The sequence below is a fragment of the Rhinolophus sinicus genome, linkage group LG01, assembly GCF_036562045.2.
Source record: "Rhinolophus sinicus isolate RSC01 linkage group LG01, ASM3656204v1, whole genome shotgun sequence".
NCBI lineage: Eukaryota > Metazoa > Chordata > Mammalia > Chiroptera > Rhinolophidae > Rhinolophus > Rhinolophus sinicus.
In genome coordinates this window covers 159,488,466-159,502,122 of record NC_133751.1, presented here as the reverse complement: position 1 = coordinate 159,502,122, position 13,657 = coordinate 159,488,466, and the positions used below count along the sequence as shown (strand labels likewise).

The 13,657-nt window shown below is 35.3% G+C and overlaps 1 protein-coding gene across 1 annotated transcript in view; it reads left to right on the top strand.

The window, feature by feature from the left end:
- CHN1 (chimerin 1) overlaps positions 1 to 13,657 on the top strand; it is a 173,776-nt gene that overhangs the window by 87,815 nt on the left and 72,304 nt on the right. The window contains exon 7 of the mRNA XM_019727475.2: positions 11,837 to 12,125. Coding sequence (XP_019583034.1) covers positions 11,837 to 12,125 — 289 coding nt within the window. The remainder of the gene's footprint in view (positions 1 to 11,836; positions 12,126 to 13,657) is intronic.

Sequence of the window (13,657 nt, the reverse complement as noted above, 5' to 3'; positions counted from 1 at the left end):
GGCATATATTGATCTGCTTGATGATATACCGTAAGTCCTTTAGGAGCTTCACTTTTCTTTATTTTTTCTTTTTCTTTTTTAATAATTTCTGTTTTAATAATTTCAAATGACTTGTCTTCAAGTTTGCTGATTCTTCTGCTCGACCACGTTTAATGTTGAATCCTTCTAATTATTGTATTATTTAGCTCCACAATTACTGTTGGGCTTTCTTTGTTATAGTTTCTATCTCTTTGTTGATACTCTTAATTTGTTCATGTGTTATTTTCCTGATTTCATTTCATGTAGTCATCTATCTGTGCTCTGTTTTAGATCATTGAGCCTCTTTAAGAAAATTATTTGGAATTTTTTGTCAGGTAATTAATTAATAGATCTCTGATTCTTTGGGTTTAGTTTCTGGAGATTTATTTTTGTTCCATTGATTGGGCCATGTTTCCTTGGCTCTTCATGTGATTTGTGTCTTTTTCTTTTTTTTTTTCCTTTTTGCTGAGTTTTATGTATTTTTTAAAACAACCACTTCTCCCTATCTTTATAGACTGGCTTCATACAGAGGAAGACCTTCACCAATCAGCCCAGGGAGATATTTTGGGGACCTCTGACATTCTTGGAGGGGGTGGTGGAGAGTTATATGATTTCTCTGGGCTTGTGTGTGTGATATCCCAATTAGAGAGTTTAGTCAGTTGTAATCTCTGTACTGTCTGGTGTCTGTGGTACTGCAGGTTCTCTGATCGTGGAGGAGCAGGATTCCCTCCTCTCCTTGTTCTCAGTAGCCCTCAGGCATCCAAAGTTTGCCAGCTCCCTGTAAGCTCCCCAAATCAGGCAACACAGATACCAATCCCCTGGGCAGTTCTCTGAAAAGCTGGACACATGCTTCTCTCTCCATTTTTCTCCCTCCCTCTTCAGAGAGGAGTAACACGTTGTGCCAAGCCATAACAGCCTCTTTCTGGGGCACTGCAGGAGCTCTCATGCTGCAGCAAGCTGCCCCCACTTTCCCTTGCTTTCAGCAACACCCCACTTCCCCATCCCCTGCCACTGAGCATCCAAACTATGCCAGTTCCATCAGCACTCTGAATCAGGCAAGACAATAACCAGTCCGTCAGGCAGCCCTCCGAAAAGCCGGAACATTAGACACATGTTCCACTGTTCTCTGCCCCCACCCCAACACCCAAAGAGAAGCCACAAGCCAAGCTGAGCGGTGCTGACATAGGGAAGGAGTGATCGTGGATATGATAAAACAGCTTTGCTCACCCATTTCAGTACAGTTCTTGGCTTTGACTTGCCTGGGTCACTGCAGTTTCTTAAATAGTTGCTGGAGTTCTCCTAAAAGGATTTTGGTCCATATATTGTTGTTATTTGGTGTGTTTTGGGGTTGGGGTGGGGAAGAGGGGCTGGGACTGCCTATTCCACCATCTTACTCTTATATTTTTTTTATATGTACACATGACCCTTATCAAACTGAATGTTTCTTCTGGTTTGTCCTCCCACCCACCCCTCCTTAAATTGTCCTGTCTTCCCTGAGTCCAGTAGGATAGATCTCTTATGAATATATCATGTTATCCACAGGCTAAAATAGCTGCCCTGTGGCTCGTGTTCTGAGTGAGTGTTCCTCCCTCCTCCTGCTCCCCATCTGCTTGTTTCAGACAATTGTGTTAGCTTTTGGCTCTGTCTCTGCTTTCAGTTGTGGTCATTCTCCAAGCGACAGATTAATTCCTCCTGCTAGGTCTTTCAAAAATTTTCCTAAGGGTTGCGGAAGATGTTAGCTGCCAGGTTTTTAGGCTCACTTAGAAATCTATTTATGACTCGGGTGTTTTTATTTTCAGGGATGGTGCTCAATGTTCAAGATTATATTTGAGTCTCTACTGAATATATTTATGCCTGGTGTTGATCACATGGGTATTAACTTATTTTCTGAAAAGATCTTCACATGTTCCCTGAGTATCCTTAGGAACAAGGTACCACCTACAGGAGTAATCTGTTTGTGTTTCTGTCTATCTTTACAAATGAGTTGAGGTCCTCCAGGGCATTAACTAAGTCTTACTCACCTTGGTTTCCTTGAACCTCATGCAATGCTTTGTGTATACTGGGTTTATTTAATAAAATTGCATTAAGTAATTGTCATATTTAGAATACTTCTTTGTGGCACAGTTCGTTTCATAAATAAGGAACTAAAGAAGGCCTTTTTCATTCTATTTATTGCTCTTATCTAGGATCTCTTAAGTGGACAGATATTCATGATTCCTTTGCTCTGTTGCTCTAAATGATACACAACCCAATTACTGGGCTTTTGATGACCTTTTTGGCCCTGTGGTTTTAAATCAGTATATGTGGTCAGTAGTTCAGAACGTGGCTTTGCACTCAGATAGTCCTGGATTCAAACTCTTGTTCCACCATTTTCTGTATGACTTTGGGCAAATTACTTATCTCTGTAAATCTCAGTTTCCCTATCTATAAAATGAGGATACCATAATACCTTATAGGTGTTAGAAGGATTATTTGGGGTAATGCATGCTCAGTTCCTAGCACATAACACTCAAAAAATGTTAAATATTATTATTAAAATGAACACACCCAGGTACATTGTGTATAACATTTTGAGCCTTTATTAGCCATTAAAAGTCAACAGGTGGCAGTCATGGCTTTGTTGATAATTATTTTTTTACCAACCAGCAGTTTGATTATAGCTAATACCTAACATCTTCATTAGAGACAAGAAGCTATTTAAGAACAACTTCAGAAATAAAGTAGCAATTACAAATTTGGTTTATTGCTTTTCCGTAGCCTGAAATCCTGGTCTGGTTGTATTTAAAATCTAATGAGAACCGTATCCATCAGTTTAAAGTAAATTTTTGTGTTAAAAACAGACATCCAAACACAAAAGAATATATTCTGTATAATTCCATTTACATAAAACAGTAGAAAATTATAATGACAGAAAACAGGTAAGTGGTTGAATAGGACGAGGGACAGAAGGATAGGCTACAAAGGGACATGAGGATACTTTGGGGCGTGTTGGAAATGTTCTGAATGTTGACTGTGATAGTATTTTCTGTCAAAACTCATTGAGTTGTGCACTTTGATGCAGTTTATTGTATATGTTATACATTAATAAACTGCTTTTTAAAGTGAGGCATTTTTATGACGCATTTTATATAATAATTTGCTTATTGTTAATGACCACTAGGTAATAAATTTAAAGGTATATACTTAACCAAATTTATCTTGCCTCTGCTCGTCTACAGTAACATCCTACTTATCTGGAGGTCACAATGTTGGCCACCTCAGGTCCGAAATATGGCTGAGAGGCTGGAAATAAGTGGGAAATGCCCTTGAGTGGCTAAATAGCTACCACAGAGCCCATGTGTTTATTGCAAAAAAATGCCCTGTAATCCCCATTATAATCTGTATAATACTAATAAATCCTTTTGTCTTTTTTCCAAGTTTACAGCAGATTCAAAGTAGCAGATTAGAAGGTGAACATAGGTGATGATCTGCAAAGAGGATTTTAAAAATGTAAAACTAGATTCAAGAACTTTAAGTTCAGTAATTAAGGGCAGTGTAAATAAGGGAAAGGCCACTCAATACACTATAATAGCTTCTGGGATATTTCTGTATTCAGACACTAAAATTCTAGTAGTGGTGTATTCATGATAATGAACCTGAGTCTTCAGGTTGAAATTGTAGTTTGTATATGGTTGTTAGAATTGTATAGTTTATAAAGAAATGATTGAATAAAACCATTTGGTTGTTTAAAGGAATTAAATAGTAGGAATCTGGAAAGCATGTATATGAAATGTGGGTTTGTATTTGTAGTACACAAACACATATTTATATACATGTATAGAACTCTACAAGGATTCACGTATATAGCTCCATGCTTTTGTAGATTTTACTGTGGTTTTTTATCTTGAAGTAGTAGACTCATGAAAACAAGATTTTCGTTAAGCTTTTGGTGGGACAGATCACCAACTCTTGAAGAAGCCACATCCATTATTAATTATACAAATATATTGATCGTCTCTGGATCTACCCTGGTTTTAAAAAGATTATAATGTGTGTACAATACTTTAAATAATTATATACATTTATTTATTGACTGGACATAATACTTAATATTGTTTATCTGATTTAATGAAAACAGAAGGTAGCAGAAGTTATAATTGGTTCACTACACTAGAAAAGTGGATTTTCATTTATTTACTCCCAATTATCAATATGGGAAGCAGTTTCATGTTATAGAGATCATCACACAAAGAACATTACAGCTCTGTAAATGACAAATACTGTATCATGATAATTATCACTTCTTTTTAAATTATACCTAACAAAACTCTCGTAATCTGCTTATTTTGGGCAATTCCATGTTACTCACATGTATTTTTTAGAATACCTTTTATTGTTACATTTAGCTGGCTAACTGGAAAAAATATTAGTGAAGTATTCATTATTCTATTCGACAGCCATTTACTTAGAGCCTAATATGTGCCAGGCACTGTGCCAGTCTCTGGTGCTTTTAAAAGTGAAACTAATAACTGATTCTTAAAGGCTCAGGGCTCACTAAAGTGTTTGGACTTTTTCTTATAGGCAGTAATGAACCATTAACAATTTTCAAGAGGGAAGATGATGTTATAGGCTCTCTCTTGGAATAAACTTCAGTGGCAGAATGGGAGGAGTTTGCATAGATTCAGAAAGATTAATCAGTAAATGAAAGTTTAAATGTGGAGAGAGATTGTAGAATCTCAGATAGTCATGAAAGTTTTGGCAGGGTTCACTGGGTGATGGTTCTATTAAGGGATATTGGAGAAAGAATGGTGAAGGGAAAGAGGAGAGGAGAGTATTGAGTTGGGGACCTGTTGATTTGGCAGTGCCTTGAGATGCCTGGGAGAACAGTATACGTGAATTCACATTGGCTAGGACGCCTTCCAGGGAGAGACTATAGAGCAGTCCTTACCAACTGAGAAAAATAACCACTTTCAATAGTGGATTGGGGTTTTTAATTTTACTTTGTTCTGTTTGGGGGTTTGGGTTTGTTTTTATTAACCTGCTATTTTACTGTTTACGAACTTGAACCTTTCATTTGCCACATCTATAACGTGAGGGGATCGGATTAGATTGGTGTTTCTCAAACTTGAAACTGCCCAGGAATCACCTTGGGATCATGTTAACAATGCGGATTCTGAACCTGAAGGTCTGGGGTGGGACCTGGGGGCCTGGATTTCCAACACCCATCGCCAAATTTATATTCTTGTTTTAAAAAACAAATTTATGTTCTTAAGTTCTATAGTATAAAACACTTCTATGGATTCTGTTTCTGATTGCTTTTACTTCCAGACTAAAGTCTTCGACCGTCATTTGGATGCTATATTCTTTGCCTTAAAAAAATAATAAATTTATTATAAAACATACAGAAAAATATATAAAACTTACATGCATATTTTAAAAATGAATTACATTTAAATATATGTAAACCTATATAATCCCTACTACATCAAGATATATTATTGGTAGTCTAGAAATTCTCCATGTTTCCCTTTCTTATCATTATCTCTACCTTCTACATTATAGTTAACCACGATACTCGCTTTGGAGTTATCTTTATGCTTTTCTTCATAGTCTTACCATCTATATATACATTCCTATATAATGCAGTTGGATTTTGCTGGCCTTTGGACTTTATAAAATCAAACTACACTGTATGTATTCTTCTGTGGCTTACTCTTTGTTACCAACATTTAAAAAATTCATCTATGTTGTTAAATGTATGTTTTCTTTGCTGTACAGTATTTTATTATATTAGTCAGGGATCCCCAGAGAAAAAGAACCAATGGGTGTGTGTGTGTGTGTGTGTGTGTGTGTGTGTGTGTGTGTGTCCTAAGGCACATAATCATTCATACTGTCTGGGATATTACCCAGGATTTCTGGGTCATAGGGTGTGGTTTATTCAACTTTACTCGATAATATAAAACCTTTTTGTTAAACAGTATAACAGGTATTGGTTATATTAGCTATTCTGTATGCTCGATGGTACTTGGTATTGTCAGACTTGTTAAATTTTGCCGTTCTAAGGATTTAATTTGCATTTACTGGACTATTCTTTGAGCACCTTTTCATGTTTACCCTCTTGGGGTGAGTCTATTTTTGTTTATTGTGTAAACTTGTCTTCTTCAATTATGATACATTTTCTTGAATTATCTCTTTGATTTCTTACCCTTCTACTTTCTCTGTTCTCTCTTTCCAGAACTCCTAATATTTAGATATTGGACTTCCTGGATTGATTCTCCCTCTTATTTTTTTTTCTCTTATTTTTCATTTTATGGTCTTTTTTCTCTTCTTGAATATTTTCTCAACTTTATCTTTCATTTCTTCTTTTAAGATTTTCATTTATGCTACATTTCCTTTTTTCTGCTTTTAAAATATATATTCTATATTTGTGTCTTTTACAATAGCTGAATGTTTCTTGCTAAATCCTATTTAAGAATAGAAATAGGAAATCTACTTTTGTTCTGGTGAGCATATTGATAATTTAAAAAAAAATTTTTTTCATCTCCTTACATGGTTTGTTTCCTTTAGCTTTCTTTGATTCTATTTGTTTATCTGTCTTTGTCCTTCATGAGGGAAATTTTCCTTAGATGTCAACTGGTCCTTAGCTAATTACTCATATTGAAATTCTTTTGGCACTAACAAGCTGACTAGTAGTTCTGAAAGCTTGAAAGACATCTGTCAATTATAGGGTGAGTTCTCTATTCTTAAGTCTTTTCGGTTAGGCTGATCAGATTTCCCAGAAAACAATCTTCTGCTCTTATCAGGAAAGGTACAAGCCTTCTGAGAACCTGATGGTGAAGAAAGGTGGAGGTCTCAAGCTTCAGCATTTAAAACTTTCACTTGGTTTTCAGGAATGTACCTCTGCCTCAACTCTGTCTGGTGTTCCTCAGCTCAAAATCTCCTTGTTTTATCCTATCCAGAAAACAAGTTTTCCACCAGAGTGGGGAAGGGGTGGCACTGGGGACAAGATTGGGGAGGGTGCGGGGAGGGGGGCAGACAGCCCGCTGCTTCTTAAACAGACCTTCAGCTGACCCTTCCATATCAGCTCCTCCTCGCAGGGCTGCCTGAGGCCACTTTTAGAGGTTTAGTTAGGCGCACTGCTTTGCTTCCTTCCTGAAGATGATTTATACTGCCAAGGAGTATCATCATGAGTTCACGTTTTAATAATTTTGCCCATTTTACCATCAAAAATTATATATAGCAAGATAGACGAAAGTGCTGTCCTAACAACAGTTTTAATTCTAGAAAGTATTTTAAAATTGTATATTACTGTGTTCTTTCTTCCTTAGCCTTTCTTAGTTAATCCATCTAAATTCATTTTTCAGTATTTAAGTGAATGCCTCATCAAATTCTTGTCTCAGTTTAAACCTTTCTTCCAAGGGTATGTTTGTGATTAGATGAATTTATGAGATATTTGTATTTCACCATTAGATTAGCTTCTTTGACTTTGATAAACCATACACAAGTATATATTTATTATAAATAAAATTGTTTTACATGTTGGTTTTGGAAGTAGTTCTAACATTTTATTGTTAATTTAGACAAGTGTGTTGTATATGTTTTGTTTTCTATTTGTTAACAAAAAACATCTGTTAGCTTGGAGCTTTCCTTTGAAGAGATACTTCCAAAGTCTTTGGCCCAAGTCAGACCTAATTCTTGGTTTTAGAAAAAGTAAAGTAAAATCCCAAAGGCTATTCTTTATACATATTTTCATCACTTTGTACCCCTGGACTGGATTTTTTATGAATATGATTTACTCGCTAAAAAATAGAATAGATGGCATTAAGGGTTTTGTTCACTTTTTAAAGCTAGCTGCTAGAATTATGTATTTTGAAATTCAGTTTGAATGCAACTGGGCACAGCATTAAACAGTTTTTTAAACCATGAAAACCAAAACCTGGAATCACTGGAGAAAAAGACGTTTTTTTCTAGAAAGTGGTAATTATGTACAACAGTAGCAGTTCAAAGCAGATTATCCCCATCTTTCTTTTCTGTTTGTTAACTACAGTACCATTTTGGAGAAAATGAATTTTCGTCTGATTGAACTCTATCTAGGTGAGAGTTGGGCCTGTACGGTTTCAAAAGTGTTCAACAAAGAATGGACAGCTATTAAAAAGCAAGGGCAGAAGTAGATAATAAATATAAGAAAAGATAAAAAGAAAATTTTCCTATAAAAATGGAGAGAAAAGCGTTTAGCTTTAACAGTTTTTACAAATCAGTGCTCCAGAGCCTAGAGTTTCGCAGTTGTCACTAGATCTATTTAACATCCTGCTTTCAATATGAGGATATTCACTGACCTTTCTCCTTTGAATTCAGAGACGTAACTCCCAGTGCACAGTGGAAAGGCCCTTCTTGCTTCTCTCCTCTTTGCACTCTTGTAGTCCCACTCTGTTTAACCAAGAAGTACACACTTATTCAGGAGAAATAATTGTAATAAAATAAATTAAAATAAATTCATCCAGAAGGAAAATTCACAAAATGTTCCTCCTTGCCTTTTTTTTACTGTAAAATCAACCAATGCAGAGATGTTCCTGTACAACCATTGTTACCAGTTATTTATTCAACCCCCTTCAATGCATATTTATTGAGTAACTTTTCTGTTTATTGTTTGGTAACTCATTCTGCACTTTCCTGTGGAGGCATAAGCTAACAGAAGGAGATAGGGAACTGCCATTCATTGAACCTACTATATACGTAGCTTTGACTTCAATATTCTTATGGAATTCTCACAACCATGTGGGGTAGGGTGATGTTATTCCTATTTTCTCGATGCAGAATCTGAAGAATGATTTTCCTAAAATAATGCAGCTAAGAAGTGGCAGATCCAGGGTTTAAAGTTAATCTGATGCCCAAGCCCAAGGTTTTCTATTAAACACATAGTGCCCAGGACTTGCCTGCCTCTGGCCAAACCCTGTTTCAAGACTGCAAGGTGCTTTTGTATTTGGACACAAGTGGCAGCTCTGAGAGCTTATGTAAGCTTAAGTACGTATGCTCTGAGATGTTATTATACAGTGAGTTTCTGGGTTTACATAGGATGAGTGAGATATTGGATTCACTTGGTTTTATGAATTACTGTATTAGAAATGTAACTTTATATAAGAACAAGATTATACAAATTTTTATAATCATTTTTAAGAAATCAATCTAAAGATGAAATTTTTAAAATTCAACACTTCACCTTGACTTTGTATTGACTTGTTTTTATATTTGTCTATTTCCTGTTGAGGTTACCAAGGAAACAGGAACTTTATTATGAACTATCTTATATTTAATATAGTTCCTGGGTGTCTTGTTAAATGTTTGCTGGATAAATGACAATCTATGAGTGCTAACTTTTCTAAGGAAGGATTCTTTGCCCTTAGATTTGGCGTCTCCCTTTTATGGTTCTTTTTTTGTAAAATAGACACATCCTTTCACCACCTCACTAAAATTTTCTTTCAGATAAAGGAAGGGGCAAACTCTCTCTATCCTTCTGTTATGATGCTGTTTTTTATGTATCTTCCAAAGTAAAAGAGAGGGCAGTATGTAGTAGGCAAAGGAAGCTTACAGTTTCTTTAGTAAAAGTAATGCGATTTTTCTTTAAAAAATCATAATTCCAAAACGGAAATTTATATTCTTGTCCTTTGAGGTTCAGTTTTAACCAACCTATATTATGAGTTTTATTTAGTAATCTGATCAGCTTTCTTAAAACTGGGAGTTGGATTGGTCTGGAAGTCTAGAGTTGAAGTGTGGGCTCAGGAGGAATTGTGAATCGTGCATAGGGTCTCTTGAAGTCACTGTGGGGAAGAATAAAGGACAAGCTTAATTAGTCTTTTTCACCCAAAAACCTAGAAGTAGCCAGGAAATCCTCTCCTTGGATGGATTAGAAACAACCCCATTGTAAATTGCCAGGAAGTCTAACCCTAGACTTCTACTCCTTCAATCTGACCATCCCAACCCAGGTGAGGCCAGTTCATCCGTCTTTCCTTCCACCCTGTGCTCCTATGCTAATCGGATTTTAGAAGACAATTGAGTGACAAATGCCTGCCACCATTGCTTGGATAGTCTTCATTTGAAGTGCCATACCCATTGTAGAAATGCCTACTCTAAAATCATAAGCCGCTACAGGAGTAAACTCGTCTAATCCCTCATTGAAACGCCTCTGAAAGCAACTGGTATATGAAGGGACTTAATGTTCAACAATGCCATGAGTGTTAATTGTTGTAAGAACCTTTTAAAAATTATAAAGTGGCTTTCCATGTTTACTTCTCAATAGTAGATAATGTACATTAGCAAAGAGGAAATAATAAGGGAATATGTTAAACTGAAAAAAGCTTTTTATGTTTAACTTTGGTGTAGAAATTTTACCTTCCAGTTTTTTAGACTTACATTATAATGAAAATTTACTTGAGGGAAATATGTCTTTAACATTAGAGGAAAAGGAAGAATGGGAAAGTGGAATTATATGGATCATTCACGTTCACTTAAGTATAAATCAAATTTAATTGCTTTTAAAGAACCAAAAGGTGAATAAATTTTATTTTAGAGAAAGGACCAATATGGATAGAGTGTTGGGTTCCAGATTAAGTAATTATTAAAGTCTAATTTGAAGTATAGAAACAGATACTTCAGGCATTATAAAAGTGTGTTTCTTTTTTCAAGGACACATTAAAAGTAAAATCTTAAGGAGTGTCTAACTCCTGTCCTTCTGGAATAAAACCTGTACCGGAATAGAATAATATTTTGCATAAGTTTGCAGTTCTATTTAAACACTTTGTTTTAGTATTAAACGGGGTGTTATTTTAGTATTTTAGTTCACCTGTGTTTTTGTATTTTTAACAATGAAATTAAATATATCCTTTCTGATTTGTTTTGTTCTTAATCAAACTCACTCAGGGCTACCTTTGCGAGACCACGAGGCTGGTCCCTGGTGCCTTTTGACATCAGCTTTCATTGACAGTCAGTGCACGTTCTTGCCTTTGTTTTCTTGCAAGGACACGGATGCTAGGCATGCCAACTTGGATCCATTTCTGAGGTTTGCTACAGGAAGCAAAATACTGAAATTATCATAAAACTAAACCATTCTTCCCCAGATGTTACAGTATGTCACCAAAATATAACTCAAAAGGGAGAACAGAATTTCTAGAGACCAGTAGTTTATGACTTATATGCCATATATATATGCAAACATTTCTTGCCCACACTCAACAAGCAGACACAGACGAAGGACTAAGTGAAACGGAAGAGTAGTCATTGACTCGAGGCTAGGAATAGCAAAAGTATGTTTCTGTTACCATCCTGCCCTATGGTATGACTCAGGTTCTGGAATCAGCTCTACTTTAAATGATTGCTGGCGTTACACTCAGGTGAGCCCTAAATGGAGCTTTCCCATTAAAAGACGTGAATGCTGGGATCTAAAGTACATTGAATATTTTTATTGATGAACTTGAAGCGACCATGTTAATGTAGAAATTTCATATATCATGGAGTTAACTGACTGAATATAGAATGTGTTGTAATAGGATATGAAGTTTATTTTCCCCTGTTTTTCTATAATGAAGTGGCTTAAAAAGATAAATAACACCAAATTTTTCCTTCCAGAGTAGTCATATTTTTGGCTAGTTATCCCAAGTTGTTGCAAGTTCGCTCTTTGTGTTCAAAAGTTTAATTTTCTATATTCTCAATGATTCAGAGATTAGCCACAGTTTATTTAACAAAGAAGACACACAAAGCAATAGTTTTTGTTATTTTTGTTTTTTTTCCAGAAAGAATTCACTTGCTTACTTTTCTTAAAAACATCTTTCCCATTTCATTGAGGCAGATTTGGAAGTCAAACCAGAAACTTCAGGCTCTACTACGATGGAAAGCACTTTGTTGGGGAGAAGCGCTTTGAGTCCATCCACGATCTGGTGACTGATGGATTGATTACTCTCTATATTGAAACCAAGGCAGCAGAATACATTGCCAAGATGACGATAAACCCAATTTATGAGCACATAGGATACACAACCTTAAACAGAGAGCCAGCATACCAAAAACATATGCCAGTCCTGAAAGAGACACTTGATGAGAAAGATTCTACAGGCCAGGATGGGGTATCAGAGAAAAGGGTAAGCTACCACGAAACCACACTTTATCTTCTTCTGTTTGGGGTCCTTATAAAAAAGTCATTATTACCAGAAGAGATTGACTTCTCCGCAGTGCTTTGAAAGGACATGTTTTCCTTAACGTCTAGTTTCTGTGGTTCTAAGCTTTGCATATATCTAATTCTTGTTTAGTTAAAATATGTCAGGTATATTTTTTGTACTCCTGATTATTTCCTATTTTATCAGTTTAGCAGTTTTTTAAAAAATATGTTGGGAAAATGCCCTAGTAAAAAAGTGCAGGGGTTTGGTTCAGAAGCATTACCTTATGGTCAAGAAAAGATAGCTGTATTACGTAAGACTGAGGAGTCGCATTATCTATCAAAATTACTTTTTTGTTTCCCTTAAAAGATAATGGCCCTTATAAATAGTTCTGTTCTTTAGCAAAATGATATATATCCATATTTTTAAATATACATGATTAAATTCACTCTATCAGTTACTATTATACTATTTTGAGAATCAATCAGTCTTGAGTAACAGGAGGATTTATCTCTTTATGAACTCTTAGGAAATAATTGAATCAGGAAGATTTACTTTTATTATAAAAGACAATTTAAGTTTTCATTTGTCATATTTTAATTGTAATATATTTAAGGTTACCATCAGAAATTTTAACTCCTTGGTATTGAGATGATTTTACTTTGAAAATTGTCCCATCTCCCCTTCATCACCACCTCTCCCTCCAAAAAAAAAAGAGTGAGTTTCTTGATGTTTTATATTGAGTGAGATTTAGTTGGGGAGGGGGGTATTACAGGTGTGTTAATTTATATTTATATTTTTGAGAATCTTGAGTTGCTATATTAAAGAAATGCAGTATTGTATAGTGGTTTGAGCTGGATTCTGTCACCAAGTAGATTTGTGTGCAAATTTTTCCATTTACCAGTTGAGTGAACCTTAGCAAGTTACTTAATTTCTCTGTGCTTTGATATTCTTGTATGTAAAATTGTAATAATAATCAAGTTGGTGTGAGAGTGGATTGAATGAGATAGTAAATATAAAACAGTCACACCGTGCTTGGCACATAGTAAAGCACTCAATATGAGTTTGGTGATAATGTTATCATCATAACAGCCATATTACCTCAAGGCAGCATCCGAAAATACGTCCTGTTATCTTGGAGTATTTGGGTACAGAATGGAAATTTTAAAATGTTTATTGTTCAGTCCAAATTTTAGTTTCTGGCAGGTATTACTTAGAGTAGCATTTTGTGGCTACAGAGAAACCAACATCTTAAATTATAGACTGTAGAAAATTTGTAAAAAATGTTTTTTTATATACTCATATTTGTTAGGAACCACAAACCTTTTTTGGAACTAACCAGAATTTAGAGTCCTAAATGCATGCTGTAGTTAATGTCCTTTCCACTCTCTAGTTCCCATTTTCTTACTTTGGGTTATTTTCCATTTGTGGCATTTTCCAATAATGCTTGTATTTAAATATCTAATACTGGTATTACACTTTATGCAGATGTGCTTGAATATTCTAAGTCAACATTT